Genomic DNA, 16,825 nt, shown 5'->3' on the forward strand with positions numbered 1-16,825 from the left:
CCTCCGCCTGGAATGCCGTCAGCTGCAGGGAAGTCAGTGGCTCACTTTCACCTGCCGATGTTGGCATTCCTCGTGTATGTTCAGTTCGGTATCAGGTGAGTTCAGTTCCCGCCCACCAAATCTTCCCACCTGGGACAATTCCCACCAAGGACTTCCCCGCCCTCCCCCACGTCATTTCCCACCCTCCCTAGCCTTTTTTTTTTAACTGACTGTAGCTTCTTTTTTGTATCGGGACCCATAAATCCTGGTAATTTGTTGTGACATCCAGCTGGGTTGCATGATGGCAGCAACGACAGTCTTCTGGGTTGCTCTCCTACTACTACTTATCATTTCTATAGTGCTACTAGACGTACGCAGCGCTGTACACTTGAACATGAAGAGACAATCCCTGCTCCAGAGAGCTTACAATCTAAGTAGGACAGACAGTACAAATAATGGATAAGGACAAAGAGTAGCAAGATTCCAGAATCCCAAAGAGTAGCAAGATTCCGGAATCCCAAAGAGTAGCAAGATTCCGGAATCCCAAAGAGTAGCAAGATTCCGGAATCCCAAAGAGTAGCAAGATTCCATGTGGAATCCCAAAGAGCAGCAAGATTCCAGAATCCCAAAGAGTAGCAAGATTCCAGAATTCCAAAGAGTAGCAAGATTCCGCAATCCCAAACACTACTACTTATTTCTATAGCGCTACTAGACGTACACAGCGCTGTACACTTGAACATGAAGAGACAATCCCTGCTCCACAGAGCTTACAATCTAAGTAGGACAGACAGTACAAATAATGGATAAGGACAAAGAGTAGCAAGATTCCAGAATCCCAAAGAGTAGCAAGATTCCAGAATCCTAGAGTAGCAAGATTCTGGAATCCCAAAGAGTAGCAAGATTCCTGAATCCAAAGAGTAGCAAGATTCCGGAATCCCAAAGAGTAGCAAGATTCCATGTGGAATCCCAAAGAGCAGCAAGATTCCAGAATCCCAAAGAAGATTCCAGAATTCCAAAGAGTAGCAAGATTCCGCAATCCCAAACACTACTACTTATTTCTATAGCGCTACTAGACGTACACAGCGCTGTACACTTGAACATGAAGAGACAGCCCCTGCTCGACAGAGCTTATAATCTAATTAGGACAGACAAACAGTACAAACAAAAGATAAGGGAATATTAAAGTGAGGATGATAAAATACAAGTGAATAAGGGTTAGGAGTTAAAAGCAGAATCAAAAGGTGGGCTTTTAGCTTAGATTTGAAGACGGCCAGAGATGGAGCTTGACGTACAGGCTCAGGAAGTCTATTCCAGGCATATGGTGCAGCAGGATAAAAGGAACGGAGTCTGGAGTTAGCAGTGGAGGAGAAGGGTGCAGATAAGAGAGATTTACCCAGTGAATGGAGTTCCCGGGGAGGAATGTAGGGAGAGATGAGAGTGGAGAGGTACTGAGGAGCTGGAGAGTGAATTCACTTATAGGTCAATAAGAGGAGTTTGAACTGTATGCGGAAACGGATAGGAAGCCAGTGAAGTGACTTGAGGAGAGGGCTAATATGAGCATAACGACACTGGCAGAATATTAATCGTGCAGCAGAATTTTGAACAGATTGAAGAGGAGAGAGATGGCTAAGTGGGAGACCTGTGAGAAGCAAGTTGCAGTAGTCTAAGCGAGAGGTGATAAGAGTGTAGATAAGGGTTCTGGTAGTTTGCTCAGAAAGGAAAGGGCGAATTTTGGTGATATTATAGAGAAAGGAACACCAGGTTTTAGCAGTCTGCTGAATACGTGCAGAGAATGAGAGGGAGGAGTCGAAGATGTAGCAGCAACCACCTGTATTGCTTTTCTAAAGCATTTGCCTGTCTAGTTGTCCCGCAATGTCTACCTGTGTTGCTCCTGCTACCATCGCCCCTGTTGTGTAGTTAACAACAGTCACTGTTTGCTTACCATAGTTGCAACAACCGCCAGGACTACTCAGTTTAAACGGCCACTTGTTTTCCGTGCCGTGGGTTGCGCAGTACTAGCATTTCATAGATACTGTCAGGTACTTGTAACCTGGATTGGCCACTGAAGCAGGATACTGGCCGAGATGGACCATAAGTCTGACCCAGTATGGCTATTCTTATGTTCTTAAATGCCAGGGCTACTCCAGTGAGACAGATACCCGACTGCAATGCAACACAAACAATGAATTGGCAGAGCCTAGCAGAACCACCATGGGGGTGGGGTGGGGGGGACCTCAGGGTTACAGATCGGGTTAGATCATCCATCCGAGCCTGGAAGATGTTTTGGTTGTAGTAGCATTGCACCAGGAGAAGACATGGTGGTCACAAAGACTTGCAAAGAAATAGCTTCATTGGTTTCATCTGTTACAAATGACATCAAGCAGAAGAACTTGACCACCTCATTTTGTGTCGTCATCATCAGGTCTAAGATCTATCAAAGTGCCTTCCTTCTGCACCGACGTGGTCTGCTCAGACTACTATATTATCAGTGGCCACCACGACAAAAAGATCCGCTTCTGGGACAGCAGGTAAGGTTCATTTGGTAGTGAGGACATCGCTATAATTTGCCAAGAGCCCAAGAACATTTGGGGGGACCTTGTGTTAGATTCTGGGCACCGGACAAAACAGCGAAGATGACTAAAAGGTAAAAAAGTAAAGAAAAAAGGAAAAAAGAAAATTGTAGAAAAAAATAAATAAAAAATAATAAAACTAGACAAGACTAATAATATAAATACTTAAAAAATGTATTTATTATAAAAATACAAAACAGGGGGTGATCGAGGCTCAACACAGCTGTGTTTCGGCCGGTCGGGCCTGCATCAGGAGTCTCTTTACTATGTAGTTTCTTGCTGTATTTCTACATTGGATGGTTTATGTGTTTGTAAGTGAAAAACTGTAACGAAGCGTCTGTGAAAACGACTCTCCGATTTTCTCTTCAAAAAACTTTGTAGCGCTAAGATCAAACTCAAAACAGTATAGACTAGAGAAGCACTAATCGGCGTCTCGCATCTGAGGGATTTTTCTTTTCTTTACTTTTTTACCTTTTAGTTATCTTCGCTGTTTTGTCCATTGCTTGTTTTTTTTTTTTTGCGAAGACTGGTTTCTTCTGTGTTTTTTCGCATACCAGATTCTGGGCACCAGCATTTTACTAAGGTGCGCTGAAAAGTGGCCTGCGGTAGTGGAGGCACGTGTCTTGGACTCGCGTAGAATCATTTTTCAGCGCACCTGTAAAAAATGCCTTTTTTAAAAATTTTGACCGAAAATGGATGTGCGGCCAAATGAAAATTGGCGCGCGTCCATTTGGGGTCTGAGACCTTACTACCACCCATTGACTTAGCGATAAGGTCTCGTGCGTTAACTGGGCGGTAAAGGTCTACGTGCGTAGAATGCCTTTTACCGCCCAGTAGTGCTGCGTGCCGGAAAAAAAAAAGTATTTTCTGCTGCCCGTAGGGAACGGCCATCAAAAATGAAATTACCACCCGGGCCACGTGGTAGCTGAGCAGTAATCCCAAGTTGGCGTGCGTATGCACCTCCGCGGCTTACTAAATGGGCCCCCACAGAGCCTTCCCTGCAAAGATGCTGGAGCTTTTGATATGTTCAGAGTCTGTATCTTCTCGGGGAGGGTGCGGAGGGGGCGGGGCGCCAGGGGCAGCCTTGCCCCAGGCCCGGCCCAGTCTCTCGGCGGCCGTGCAGAACAGGCACGGGGGCATAGTGGGCTGCCAGATTCAGGGATGATGAGTGGGCTCTGTGTTTGGCTTGCAGGGTGACGAGGTGTACCGAGGAGATCCCGGTGCAGGGAAAGGTCACATCACTCAACATCAATCCAGAGCAGACGCAGTTGCTGAGCTGCTCGCGGGACGACACCCTGAAAGTCATCGACCTGCGTATGAACAACGTCCGACAAGTGTTCAGGTCTGTCTGTCTGTCTGATTAAATCATAGGTAACGGCTTCGGCCTCCTCTATTCGAAGCTCTCTCAGTTTTATTGGAATCTCAGTTACTGATTTGAATTCAGTATTTCAGAGTCATCTCAGGGATAGGTAACTTCTAAATCGTATCACTTGAGGCTTGGAAACATTGGGGATCAAATTGAAAGCGATTTAAGTGGGCGGGAGAGGGTCCTGCCCACTGACATTGCTTGTGGCCACCTAACTGCTGAGATTCAGCGGCACCGAACTGGGCGGTGCCATTGAGCAGCCATTTTTGTTGTGGGCCGGAGAGGGGCATCCCAAAGGCGGAGTCAGGGAGGAGCAGCATAGCTAAGTGACCAAATAGGACCACGAAAATAGCAGTCTTAAGTCTGGTCATTTAGCTATGCAAGTGCCGGCACTGAATAACCTATCTATCCTCCTCCCTCCTTCCCTCCCCCCCCCCCCCAGAAGAACATGATCTCTCCTCACACAGGATCCTAACTTACTCACCCACACCCCTCAGAACATCAAGACTCCCCCTTCCCTCCTCTTCTCCCATCCCCCCAGAACATCGAGACCCCTCCGCAGGCAGCCATACCAAGCAGGAGTGAGTGGGCGTTGCTTCTGCCCGTTTCCTCACGATCCTGGAAGGGGGGCCTTGATGTTTCAGGAAGTGGGAGGGAGGGGGATCCTATGGGCCGGTAGACTTTCTGAGGAGGATCCTTTGGGGGATTTCATGTTTTTCTGGGAGGTAAGGAGGAAAGGGGGATTGGAAGTGGAGGTTTAGGATGTTCCAGGGAGATCAGAATCGAGGGGCGGGGGGGGAGGATACCGGGAGCACCTAGAAATACTTATGAATATTGGCTGGGAACTACATAAGCTGTGGCGACTGGCACATAACGATTTAGCCCTGGATATTCAATGCTGGAGCCTGGGCATGGACTGACACTGAATTTAATTCTGCCTGACTGTCGTGGGTTGAGTTTCGACAAGTTAAATTTGAAGAGGGGTAAAGCCAGGGATAAGCACAAAGGATTCGTAGCTGGGGGGAGTGAGAGGGTAAAGCCTGGGCTATGTTTCAGAGGCTCAGTAGCCGTGGGCGGGGGGGGGGGGGGGGTGGGTGAGAGGGTGAAGCATGTGATAAGCACAAATGATCTTTACCTTTAGGGAGTGAGGAGTAGAGCCAGTTGCATTTATGCTTTATATGTATCTGTGTGATGCCTCTGTGGGACTCTGAATGAGATCGTCTGTTCAGTGTTCAGTACTAGATTCATACTGTACTTGAGTCAACACCTGCATGGGGCTCTGATAAAATCTTCTCTTCAGCTGTCTGTGCTGTATTCATGCTTTATATCAGTATGTCACCTGCATGGGGCTCTGATAAAATCATCTCTTCAGTTGTCTGTGCTGTATTCATACTTTATATCAGTGTGCCACCTGCATGGGGCTCTGATAATGATCCTGTCTTCAGCTGTCCGTGCTGTACGCATGCTTTGTATCAATGTAATGTCTGCATGGGACTCTGATAAGGGTCAGCACAGCAGCACCTCTAATTCAGTTGAAATGTAGACAGGGATTGATAAATCAGGAATTTTCATAAGCTATAAACACCAATATTTCCTCAAGTACGAAGAAGAAATTTAAGAAGACCCTAAAGACCTTTCTTTCTTTATTTATTTTTTTTGAGAAATGCTTTTCCCATCTTTGATGTGCTGAATCTGGCACCTCACACCCTCCGAATACTTTCACTGCCCCGTCCATAGCATAACTAGTCCCAGCACCCTTCTTCCTTCTGGACCTCTTCTGTGCTTCCCTGTTTATCTTCTGCTCCTTTTCGTTATAACCTTCAGTATTGTAAACCACTGTGATCTGCATTTCTGAGCAGCTACAGTGGTACAGCAGGCAATAAAATTATTTAATTTCTTATATATTGCCTGTAAGCCAAAAAGCTATCAGAGCAGTATACAAAGTGGGAAGAGCCAACTGAATTATTTTAATAAATCAAGACTCTGCAGCTACTTCCCATTAGAGTGACTCAGCGTCTCCTTTCCTCAGTGACATTCAAACCGAGGCCATGTTCGCTTTTATTTGTTTCCTTTAATTGTGTTTCTGATGTAGCGGTCAGAGAGTTCAGCTTCTGAAATGATGACTGTACAGTCTTTGCCGGTTTCCCTGGAAAAGCAGCTGGAAAAAGGTTCAGCTTTGAGGGACGACAGGGCAGAAAAAACGCAGACAGGAATGTGCCGGACCGTCGGTGTCTAGGGTCTGCCTGGGTTTTGCAGCTCTCGCATCCCTCGCTAGTTATACACAGTCCTGCAGAGTTGTGGCATTCGGCGGCAGGGCTGTACCGAGGCTGTGCAGCCACAAAGTGCGCAAGGGAAACGGGCATCGATATTCCTCCCCATCCATGGTTTCTATTCATGGCTGTCGTGCTTTTGGCGGGGGACGGGTATCCAGCAGGCATGTTGCACAGGGCGCGATTTCCCAAACTCTGGCATCAAGACTCTCAACCAGACCTGGATTGTGAATCAACTCGCTTCCTAGATCATAAGTACATAAGTATTGCCACACTGGGACAGACCAAAGGTCCATCGAGCCCAGCATCCTGTTTCCAACAGTGGCCAATCCAGGTCAGAAGTACCTGGCAAGATCCCGAAAAAGTTCAATACATTTTATGCTGCTTATCCCAGAAGTAAGCAATGGATTTTCCCCAAGTCAATTTAATAATGGTCTATGGACTTTTCCTTTAGGAAGCCATCCAGACCTTTTTTAAACCCCGCTAAGCTAACTGCCTTTACTACAATCTCTGGGAACGAATTCCAGAGTTTAATTACACGTGTTCAATACATTTTATGCTGCTTATCCCAGAAGTAAGCAATGGATTTTCCCCAAGTCAATTTAATAATGGTCTATGGACTTTTCCTTTAGGAAGCCATCCAGACCTTTTTTAAACCCCACTAAGCTAACTGCCTTTACCACAATCTCTGGCTACAAATTCCAGAGTTTAATTACACGTTGAGTGAAGAAACGTTTTCTCCAATTCGTATTAAATTTACTACTCTGTAGCTTCATCGCATGCCCCCTAGTCCTAGTATTTTTGGAAAGAGTAAACAAACGATTCACGTCTACCCATTCCACTCCACTCATTATTTTATAGACCTCTATCATATCTCCCCTCAGCCGTCTTTTCTCCAAGCTGAAGAGCCCTAGTCGCTTCTGCCTTTCTTCGTAGGGAAGTAGTCTCATTTCCTTTATCATTTTCGTCGCCCTTCTCTGTACCTTTTCTAATTCCACTATATCTTTTTTGAGATGCGGTGACCAGAATTGAACACAACATTCGAGGTGCGGTCGCACCATGGAGCGATACAAAGGCATTATAACGTCCTCATTTTTGTTTTCCATTCCTTTCCTAATAATTCCTAACATTCTATTTGCTTTCCTAGCTGCCGCCGCACACTGAGCAGAGGGTTTCAGTGTATCAAAGGTAGCCCACGAGTATTCACTATTGGCGTTCTCAAAACCAAAACTGTTTGCAGGTCCCACAGACCAGTCCAGGAATATACTGCAATTATTCTGTGACCCTATATTCTGTCTATCCTGTGACATTGTTCATTGACTGTATATTGTAATTGTGTTGTGCCCGTGTATCCTGCAACGTGTAACTTTATCCTGTGGCTGGTTTATCCACTGTGGTCCTGCATCCCGTGTGTATCCTGTAGCTTTTCAGCCAGTCTTATGGATTCTTCCTTTTCTTACACAGGGCCGACGGCTTCAAATGTGGAGGGGACTTGACACGAGCCATATTCAGGTAAGTTTGTAGGTGTTAACATTTGAAACAGCCCTGCAGCTGTCTGACCCAGGACTATCAGAGGTAAACCTGTGGCCAAAATTCCTCCTTCTAGTTCCCCTCCCCCCCCCCCTTTTTTTTTTTTTTATTTGTACCCCGCACTTTTTCCCACTCATGGCAGGCTCAATGCGGCAGGCAATGGAGGGTTAAGTGACTTGCCCAGAGTCACAAGGAGCTGCCTCGGCCAGGAATCGAACTCAGTTCCTCAGGACCAAAGTCCACCACCCCTAACCACTAGGCCACTCCTCCACTGTTGCTACTATTTGAGATTCTACATGGAATGTTGCTATTCCACTAGCAACATTCCATGTACAAGTCGGCCCTTGCAGATCACCAATGTGGCCGCGCAGGCTTCTGCTTCTTTGAGTCTGACGTCCTGCACATACAGGACATCAGACTCACAGAAACAGAAGCCGGTGCAGCCTTCTACATGGAATGTTGCTAGTGGAATAGCAACATTCCATGTAGAATCTCCAATAGTAGCAACATTCCATGTAGAATCTCCAATAGTATCTATTTTATTTTTGTTACATTTGTACCCTGTGCTTTCCCACTCATGGCAGGCTCAATGCGGCTTACATGGGGCAATGGAGGGTTAAGTGACTTGCCCAGAGTCACAAGGAGCTGCCTGTGCCTGAAGTGGGAATCCAACTCAGTTCCCCAGGACCAAAGTCCACCACCCTAACCACTAGGCCACTCCTCCACTTTCACCTCCTCTGCCCCCTTCTCTCTCCCTTTTGCGTCCTCTCTCCCCATCCTACATGTTTTAGTCTCTTCCTTGACCCTGTTGCCTGCTTTTGCTTTCCCTCCACCTCTCATTCTTACTTCCACAGTATTTATCGGATTGGGAACAGAGCCGGGACCAGAATCCGTTGGGGGGGGGGGGGGGGCTACAAGCAGCTTCACTCTTTCTCCGCACTTTCCATTCTCTCAATAAGCCAGTCCACTCCCAATGCTGCTGTTCGGCTATGTCATGCAAGGTTCCGCTTTAGGAGTTACGGACCGAGAAAGGGATCTGGGCGTCATCGTGGATAGGACGTTGAAATCTTCCGCTCAATGTGCTGCGGCGGCTAAGAAGTCGAACAGAATGTTGAGTATTATTAGAAAAGGGATGGAAAACAAGCATGAGGATGTTATAATGCCGTTATATCGCTCCACGATGCGACCGCACCTGGAGTATTGTGTTCAGTTCTGGTCGCCTCATCTCAAAAAAGATATAAAGGAATTGGAGAAGGTGCAGAGAAGGGCGGCGAAAATGATAAAAGGGATGGGTTCGACTACCTTACGAGGAGAGGTTAAGACAGCTAGGACTCTTTAGCCTGGAGAAAAGGCGGCTGAGGGGTGATATGATAGAGGTGGGGTAGAGTGGACAGATGTGAAGCGTTTGTTTACGCTTTCTAACAATAATAGAACCAGGGGACACAAGATGAAATTAGAATGTAGTAGGTTTAAAACGAATCGGAGAATGTTTTTCTTTACTCAGCGCGTAGTTAGACTCTGGAACTCATTGCCGGAGAAGGTAGGGACGGCAGCTGGCCTTGCTGAGTTTAAAGGGGGTCTGGACAGATTCCTGAAGGAAAAGTCCATTGATCGTTATTAAATTCTGGGTTTTTGCCAGGTTCTTGGGGCCTGGATTGGCCGCTGTCGGAGACAGAGTGCTGGGCTTGATGGACCTTTGGTCTTTTCCCAGCGTGGCAGTGCTTATGTACTTATGTTCTGAACCCGCTGTTTTTTTTTTCTTAAATCAAGTCTCCTCAGACAAAAACACAAGGTGGCAGAGACAAATACAGAATAATGGTAAAAAAAGGTAGACTAATAGAAAACATATGAAATAATTTATTGGTGTGAATCAAAAAACAAACCCGACGTGGCCACTTAAATGCTGTTTGCAGCAAGACAAGCTTTGAAATGCGGCACAGAGAGCCAAGTACTGTTTTTAAATAAAAGTATTTAAGAAGGGGGGAATTCCATCACCCCTTGTTTTTTTTAGTTTTGACCCCTGACAGAGCCTGAGGGCGAAACGGGGCCACGACGGATTTGTTTTTTGATTCACACCAATAAATTATTTCATATGTTTTCTATTAGTCTACCTTTTTTTTTTTACTATTATTCTATTATAGTAAGGAGTCTGTTGCCTTTTTTGCTTGTTTTAGAGGACAAATACAGGGCAACTAAATTATCAAACATATAAATGGCAAGTGACCGACTCACCTGCAAATTCGCAGTAGAGACTTCCCTCTCTGTCCCGCCCCCGCGTCAATACGTGATGACGGGGGCGGGACAGAGAGGGAAACTGTGCTCCCCCCCCCCCCCCCCCCCCACCCGGCCCGGGCCCTCTGTTCGCAATTAATTCAACTTACATCACCGCAGCACGCAGATCAGCTGAGCTCCGGTCGGCCTTCCTTCCCTGCCTGTGTCCCGCCCTCGCCGACGGTACGTCACACGAGGGCGGGACACAGGCAGAGAAGGAAGGCCAGGCCGACGGGAGCTCAGCTGATCTGCGTGCTGCGGCGATGTAAGTTGAATTAATAGCGAACAGAGGGCCCGGGCCGGGTGGAGGGGTGGCGGCGACTCCGGGGGGGGGGCCTTGGAAAACCCCCATTCAAATAGTAGCCCGTTTTAGGGGGCTCAACGGCTAGTTTACAGTATACAGTGATACCCTTAACTCCAAAGTCCAAAGAAAGTCCAACTTTTCTTCCTTTCAATGGTCAGTTAAGGGGTCCTTTTACTAAGGTGCGCTGAAAAATGGCTTGCAGTTGTGTAGGCGTGGGTTTTGAGCACGTGACGATCCAATTTTCAGCGTTCCTGTAAAAAAAAAAGGCCTTTTAAAAAAAGTTTGACGACAATGGACGTTCTTCAAAATCAAAATTGCCGCGTGTCCATTTCGGGTCTGCCACCTTAAGAGCCAGCCGTTGACCTGGCGGTAGAGACTTACGCGGTAACCGGGCGGTAATGGCCTACCAGTGTCAAATGCCACTTGGGCACGCGTCCAAAAATAAAATGTATTTATTGGACGCGCGCCAAAAATGAAATTACTGCAAGAGTCACGCGGTAGCCGGGTGGTAACTCCATTTTGGCGCATATTGGGTGCTTGTAGACGCTTACGAGGCTTAGTAAAAGAGCCCCTTACAGTTCTGATGTTAGCTGCAATAAGACTCAGGGGGTCAGGAGATTCAGATACAGGTGTATTTGGCGCATCAAGAACCCTGTAGGTTTAGGTAAAACTTCCTTGAGCAGGAAAAAGCTTCAGAACACTGTTTATCACCACCATCCTATATAATAATTTGCACCTCCAACGTTCCATCGCTGTCCGGCTGCCTGGGTTTGTAACATCTCATGACGTCAGCCAGCCTCCAGCATTCCATTCCCCCTCGCTGCCTTGCCGCCCTCCTGTCAAAACGTAATGACGTCAGAGGGCGGAACAGTGAGAGGGAAGGGAACGCTGGAGGCGAGCTGATATCAGGATGTTACCAATGGGAAGGGAAGCCAGCCAGAAAACGATGAGGTACAAAGGAAGAGAGAATCGTGGCACATCGAGGGGAGGGCAGGGCAGAGCAGAATCGATGGGATTGGATGGGAGGAGAGGACAGGAGAGAAGAGAATCGCGGGGCACGGATGGGAGGGCAGGGAAGAGGAGAATCGCTGGACATGGAGGGGAGGGCACGGAAGAGGAGAATCACGGGGCACGGATGGGAGGGCAGGGAAGAGGAGAATCGCTGGATGTGGAGGGGAGGGGAGAATCCCTGGACATGGTGGGGAGGGCAGGGGAGAGACAAAAAAATCGCTTACAAGAAAGCCTTCCTAGTGCCCGTTTCATTGTTGAAGAAACTGGCTGGGTTCCACCTATAAATATGGTGCAGAAAATATATGGAATCTGTCAAACAAGTGTGGGAGGATTGTGCTGAGCGCATGCTCAGGCACAATTCTCCCGCACTTCTACCCCATGATCAGAGATAATTGCGCTGCTTAAATTTGCATGCATTATCTCTGATCATAGGTCTAATAGCGCCCTGCGCTGTTCCAGCGCTATTTTTAGAGCACTATTTGGAACAGCGCGGGGCTTTTGATTATCTGCCTGTAGGTGTGGTCTCAAAAAAGGAGTTTGGCAGTCACTAATGATTGGATAAAAATGATATTTTCCATAGCTGTTATGACATGGTAGCTATCAGGGCCTGACAAGCCCCTTCTGCAAATACAGTAGGTCAATTGCTAAGGCTGGTACCACATGCCTTCCAGGAATTAAGCAGTGCCATCCCAAGTTCAATTTCATTTGGTAAAAGCAAGAGTTTTCCTGAGTCTCAGGTGAAAAAATGTTGGCTAAAATAGTTTTAAACTGACCGTTCTCATTTTCCTTACCCTTCCATAGCCCTGATGGGAATTACGCCATTGCAGGGTCTGCTGATGGTGCTCTCTTCATCTGGAATGTGACCACTGGACATCTGGAGAAGAGTCTACAGGGGATGCACAGGTAGGGTGCCCTCGCACTTTGGCGATCTTCGCGCTTCTGAATCATACTGGGTATTATGTCATTAACTGCCCCTTAAGATATAGCAGCAGTGGCTTGTGAATTAGAAGGGTGTGAGGGGGGTGTATATGAAGTGACCGCTCCCCCTTAATAGCACTCCTTCAGAGAGCCACATTAAATCCCGCAATACAGAGTGGAGAGGGCATGGTTCAATGAAGGTAGATTTGGGAAGGCATGGTCCAACCAAGATAAAACTCTTAAGCACAGCTAAGCTGGAGAGAGGCCCAAGAAAGACAGGAACAACCTGCCAGCAGATGCTTCACCAGGCATGTCTAAGCAGTAGAAGTTTGATTCAGGTATTTATTTAGATTTTGCTCACACCTTTTTCAGTAGTAGCTCAAGGTGAGTTACAGTCAGGTACTCTGGATATTTCTCCATCCCAGGAGGACTTACAATCTAAGTTTGTATCTGAGGCAATGGAGGGTTAAGTGGCTTGGCCAAGATCACAAGGAGCAGCAGTGGGATTTGAAGCGGCCACCTCTGGATTGCAAGACCTGGTGTTCTAACCACTAGGCCACTCCTCCACTTGGTACTCGTTAGGGTTCTACATGGAATGTTGCTACTGTTTGAGATTCTGCATGGAATCTTGTCACTCTTTAGGATTCCAGAATCTTGATATTCTTTTGGGTTCTACATGGAATGTTGCTATTCTTTGAGATTCTGAATGGAATCATTATTTATTTATTTGGATTTTGCTCACACCTTTTTCAGTAGTAGGTCAAGGTGAGTTACATTCAGGTACTCTGGATATTTCTCTGTCCCAGGAGGGCTCACAATCTAAGTTTGTACCTGAGGCAATGGAGGGTTAAGTGACTTGGCCAAGATCACAAGGAGCAGCAGTGGGATTTGAAGCGGCCACCTCTGGATTGCAAGACCGGTGCTCTAACCACTTGGCCACTCCGTGCATCTGTACCAGTTCCTGCCCTTCATCTAAGCAAACATCTTTGTATGGTTAAATTAAACTAGGGGCTTCAGATTTAAAGGGATTGAACCAGGCAGGAGAGGATCCTGCCTGGTTAAACCCCACTGAGCTGGCCGGCCACTGATTTTTAGCACCACCTATGATTGGTCCAGGGTAGAGGAGAGGTGGATGCTTACCACAGCCTATAAAACCACGCTGCAGACAAAGAAACTCTGAAAAAAACTAGGCATGCTTGGAAAGAGTGTTTCTGATCCGTCCAAATGGCCTGTTTTTTCCGAAGGGGTTTGCTCTCCCCCCTTCATAGAAACTAATTCTCTATATCTAAGAATCTTTATTTCATTCATTCTTTCTCTTCTTTCTCTCTGTTCTGTGACCTTTGTGTGAGGAACAAACTGTCTTCCTCTTTTTTTCTCTTCTTGTAGGAGGAGCCTAGTGGTTAGTGCAGCGGACTTTGATCCTGAGGAACTGGGTTCGATTCCCACTGCAGCTCCTTGTGACTCTGGGCAAGTCACTTAACCCTCCGTTGCCCCTGGTACAAAATAACTACCTGAATATACGTAAACCGCTTTGAATGTAGTTGCAAAAACCTCAGAAAGGCAGTATATCAAGTCCCATTTCCCTGTCCCTATTTGAGATTCTACATGGAATGTTGCTACTATTAGAAATTCTAGATGGAATGTTGCTACTATTGAGATTCTACATGGAATGTTGCTACTATTAGAAATTCTAGATGGAATCTTGCTACTATTGAGATTCTGATGCTACTATTTGAGATTCTGATGCTACTATTTGAGATTCTACATGGAATGTTGCTATTCCACTAGCAACATTCCATGTAGAAGCCTGCCCTTGCAGATCAGCCGCGCAGGCTTCTGTTTCTGAGAGTTTGACGTCCTGCACATATGTGCAGGACGTCAGACTCACAGAAACAGAAGCCTGCGCGGCTGATCTGCAAGGGCAGGCTTCTACATGGGTGCTGCCAGTGGAGGAGTAGCCTAGTGGTTAGCACAGTGGACTTTGATCCACTGCAGCTCCTTGTGACTCTGGGCAAGTCACTTAACTCTCCATTGCCCCTGGTACAAAATAAGTACCTGAATATATGTAAACCGCTTTGAATGTAGTTGCAAAAAACTCAGAAAGGCGGTATATCAAGTCCCAGTTCCCTTTATATAATTAGTCCAATTACTTATAATTACCAGAGGTACTGATGTTAGATTTTGAAAGTTTGTTATAACTTATCACTGATGTCTGATGCTGTGCTGGTGGGTGAGTAACTAAAAGACTTTTTTAATTCTCTGATTCGACTCGTACCGGTTGTTAATTGGCTTTTTCTCTCTCTTCCTCCACCCACCCTTTCTAGTGCTTCTGTGAATGCAGTGGCCTGGTCCCTGTCCGGGGAGTATGTCGTAAGCGTAGACAGAAGAAAGATGGCCGTTCTCTGGAGCGCATTTTGAACCTGAAGCCCGGGGTCCTGTCGGAAGCCGGATTTCATTCTCGGACGGCTGCACTCGAAGCGACTGTTCGGTTCAAGCAGAAACCCTGCGAGGGAGCTTCGTTTTGACAGGAGCTCCCGCTGGCGCTGCCCTGGAATGCTGAGAGATGCACGTACACCTGACGCGACAGCCCGAGACTTCACGTGAATGAGATCCAAGATACTAACCCTCTGTTCCTGTTTTATCTGGGGGAGTTGTAGCACTTTCAGCCTTCTCCTCTTCGTGGTATTCAATGCATTGCTAGAACGCTCGTGAAAAGCATTTCCTGTCGAGCTTGGCAGCCGTCTCGCTTATAAAAGGACCGAGTGTTGTTTAGCCAATCGAGCGGCAGGGTGACTGCAAATTCAGTTCCGTATACCTGTGCATAGAAGATGTTTCTTACACACGGTGAAAAACTAATGGCAGACTGTAAATCTAAACAAAGAACAATATAATACAACCATTACTACTATTTAGCATTTATATAGCGCTACAAAGCGTACGCAGCGCTGCACAAACATTGCTTTAATTCTAACACTTCTAAGCAGGGGCCTAGCCAGACTTCGGCGTGAGTGGGGGTCCAGAGCCTGAGGCGAGGGGGCACATTTTAGCCCCCTCCCCTGGCGCCGCCGCCCCCCCTGCGATCGCCGCCAACAACAACTTTGACCCCCCCCCCCCGCCGACGACCCTCTCGACCCCCCCCCCCTCTCGCCACCAACCCTCCCCCGCCGTCCCCTACCTTTGACGGCAGAGGACTCCGACTCCCGTCAGCCGAGGTCCTCCTCTTCCGGCGCAAGGCGTCGTTCTGTTTCTGTGAGTCTGACGTGCAGGACGTCTGACTCACAGAAACAGAACGAAGCCTTGCGCCGGAAGAAGAGGACCTCGGCTGGCGGGGGTTGGGGTCCCCCGCCAGCAAAGGTAGCGGGGGAGGGTTGGCGACGGGAGGGCGGGGGTCGAGAGGGTCGTCGGCAGGGGGGTCCAGGGCCAAATCTACGGGGTCCCAGGCCCCCCTGGCCCCACGTAGCTACGCCTCTGCTTCTAATTCTCCCTCCAATTGAACGCAGCAATAAAAACATCCTGCAATTAGAGGAAAAACTAAAAAAGGCCTCCTAATATCATGTCAAGGATGATAGCTGTAAGCTATCTGGGTCATTGAGGTAGGTGGATTGTACCAAATGTTTCTGAAGCAAAGGAGGTTTGCTGTCCTCCTGCTGTGAACATGGTTCCTTCCAAGGTGCAGCTTCACCCACGGAATCTTTGTTGGATGGTTGGATTGAGAAGGTGATAATGATGAACTCTTGCCACCCCACTCCATGTGAGGTAGAACCAAATCTGCATCCTAATTCCTAGCCAGTTATCTCAGCTGCTGTCAGGGGGGTGTTACTGATCTAAGAGTAATACAGAAAGCTGAAGGTAGCGTCTACGTGCATAGATGTGGGTTATTGTCGTCTTCAGAGCTTATGTTAATGTACGGCTAGAAATGGAAATGCATGAATGAGCCAGATGGCTTTTGTTCTGATTCCAGCGCGAAAGATTTTTTTTTTTTTTTTTTTTAATTTGCCTCAGATTCACATCGGTCTGTGTCCCAATTATAGCGAAGCAGACCTGGATGGGCTGGAGTGGGCTTCAATGGCAACTCCAGTAGTTAGGGAATAAGGACCAGTGCTCCAGGCAGACTTGTACAATCTGTGCCCCGACGATGGCAAGGAATGATGAAGATCAAGTATTCATATGTTATATTGCATCATACCATACGCTATGAGTTTATCTTGTTGGGCAGACTAGATGGTCCGTACCAGGGGCGTAGCCAGATTTCGGCGGGAGGCGGAGGCCAGAGCCCGAGGTGACGGGGCACATTTTAGCCTCCCCCCCCCCCCCGCCATTACCGCCCCCCGCCACCGCCAACTTTGACGACCCCTGCCGACGACCCCCCTCCCACCGCCAACCCTCCCCTGCCGTCGCCGTGGGCTACCTTTGCTGGTGGGGGACCCCAATCCGTGCCAGCCGAGGAGGTCCTCTTCTTCCTCCAAAGGCTTCATTCTGTTTCTGACATCCTGCACGTTAAGGCTTCGTTCTGTTTCTGTGAGTCTGACGTCCTGCACACCCAACGTGCAGGACGTCAGAAACAGAACGAAGCCTTCGGAAGAAGAGGACCTCCTCAGCTGGCGGG

General features: G+C 47.6%; 1 protein-coding gene across 1 annotated transcript in view; it reads left to right on the forward strand.

Moving 5' to 3' along the window:
- ATG16L2 (autophagy related 16 like 2) overlaps positions 1 to 15,227 on the forward strand; it is a 104,605-nt gene extending 89,378 nt beyond the window's left edge. Inside the window, exons 14-18 of the mRNA XM_030199316.1 lie at positions 2,402 to 2,507; positions 3,742 to 3,891; positions 7,650 to 7,697; positions 12,103 to 12,204; positions 14,544 to 15,227. Coding sequence (XP_030055176.1) covers positions 2,402 to 2,507; positions 3,742 to 3,891; positions 7,650 to 7,697; positions 12,103 to 12,204; positions 14,544 to 14,637 — 500 coding nt within the window. The 3' untranslated portion in view covers positions 14,638 to 15,227. The remainder of the gene's footprint in view (positions 1 to 2,401; positions 2,508 to 3,741; positions 3,892 to 7,649; positions 7,698 to 12,102; positions 12,205 to 14,543) is intronic.
- The last annotated feature ends 1,598 nt before the right edge of the window (positions 15,228 to 16,825 follow it).

This window comes from Microcaecilia unicolor, chromosome 4, assembly GCF_901765095.1.
Source record: "Microcaecilia unicolor chromosome 4, aMicUni1.1, whole genome shotgun sequence".
NCBI lineage: Eukaryota > Metazoa > Chordata > Amphibia > Gymnophiona > Siphonopidae > Microcaecilia > Microcaecilia unicolor.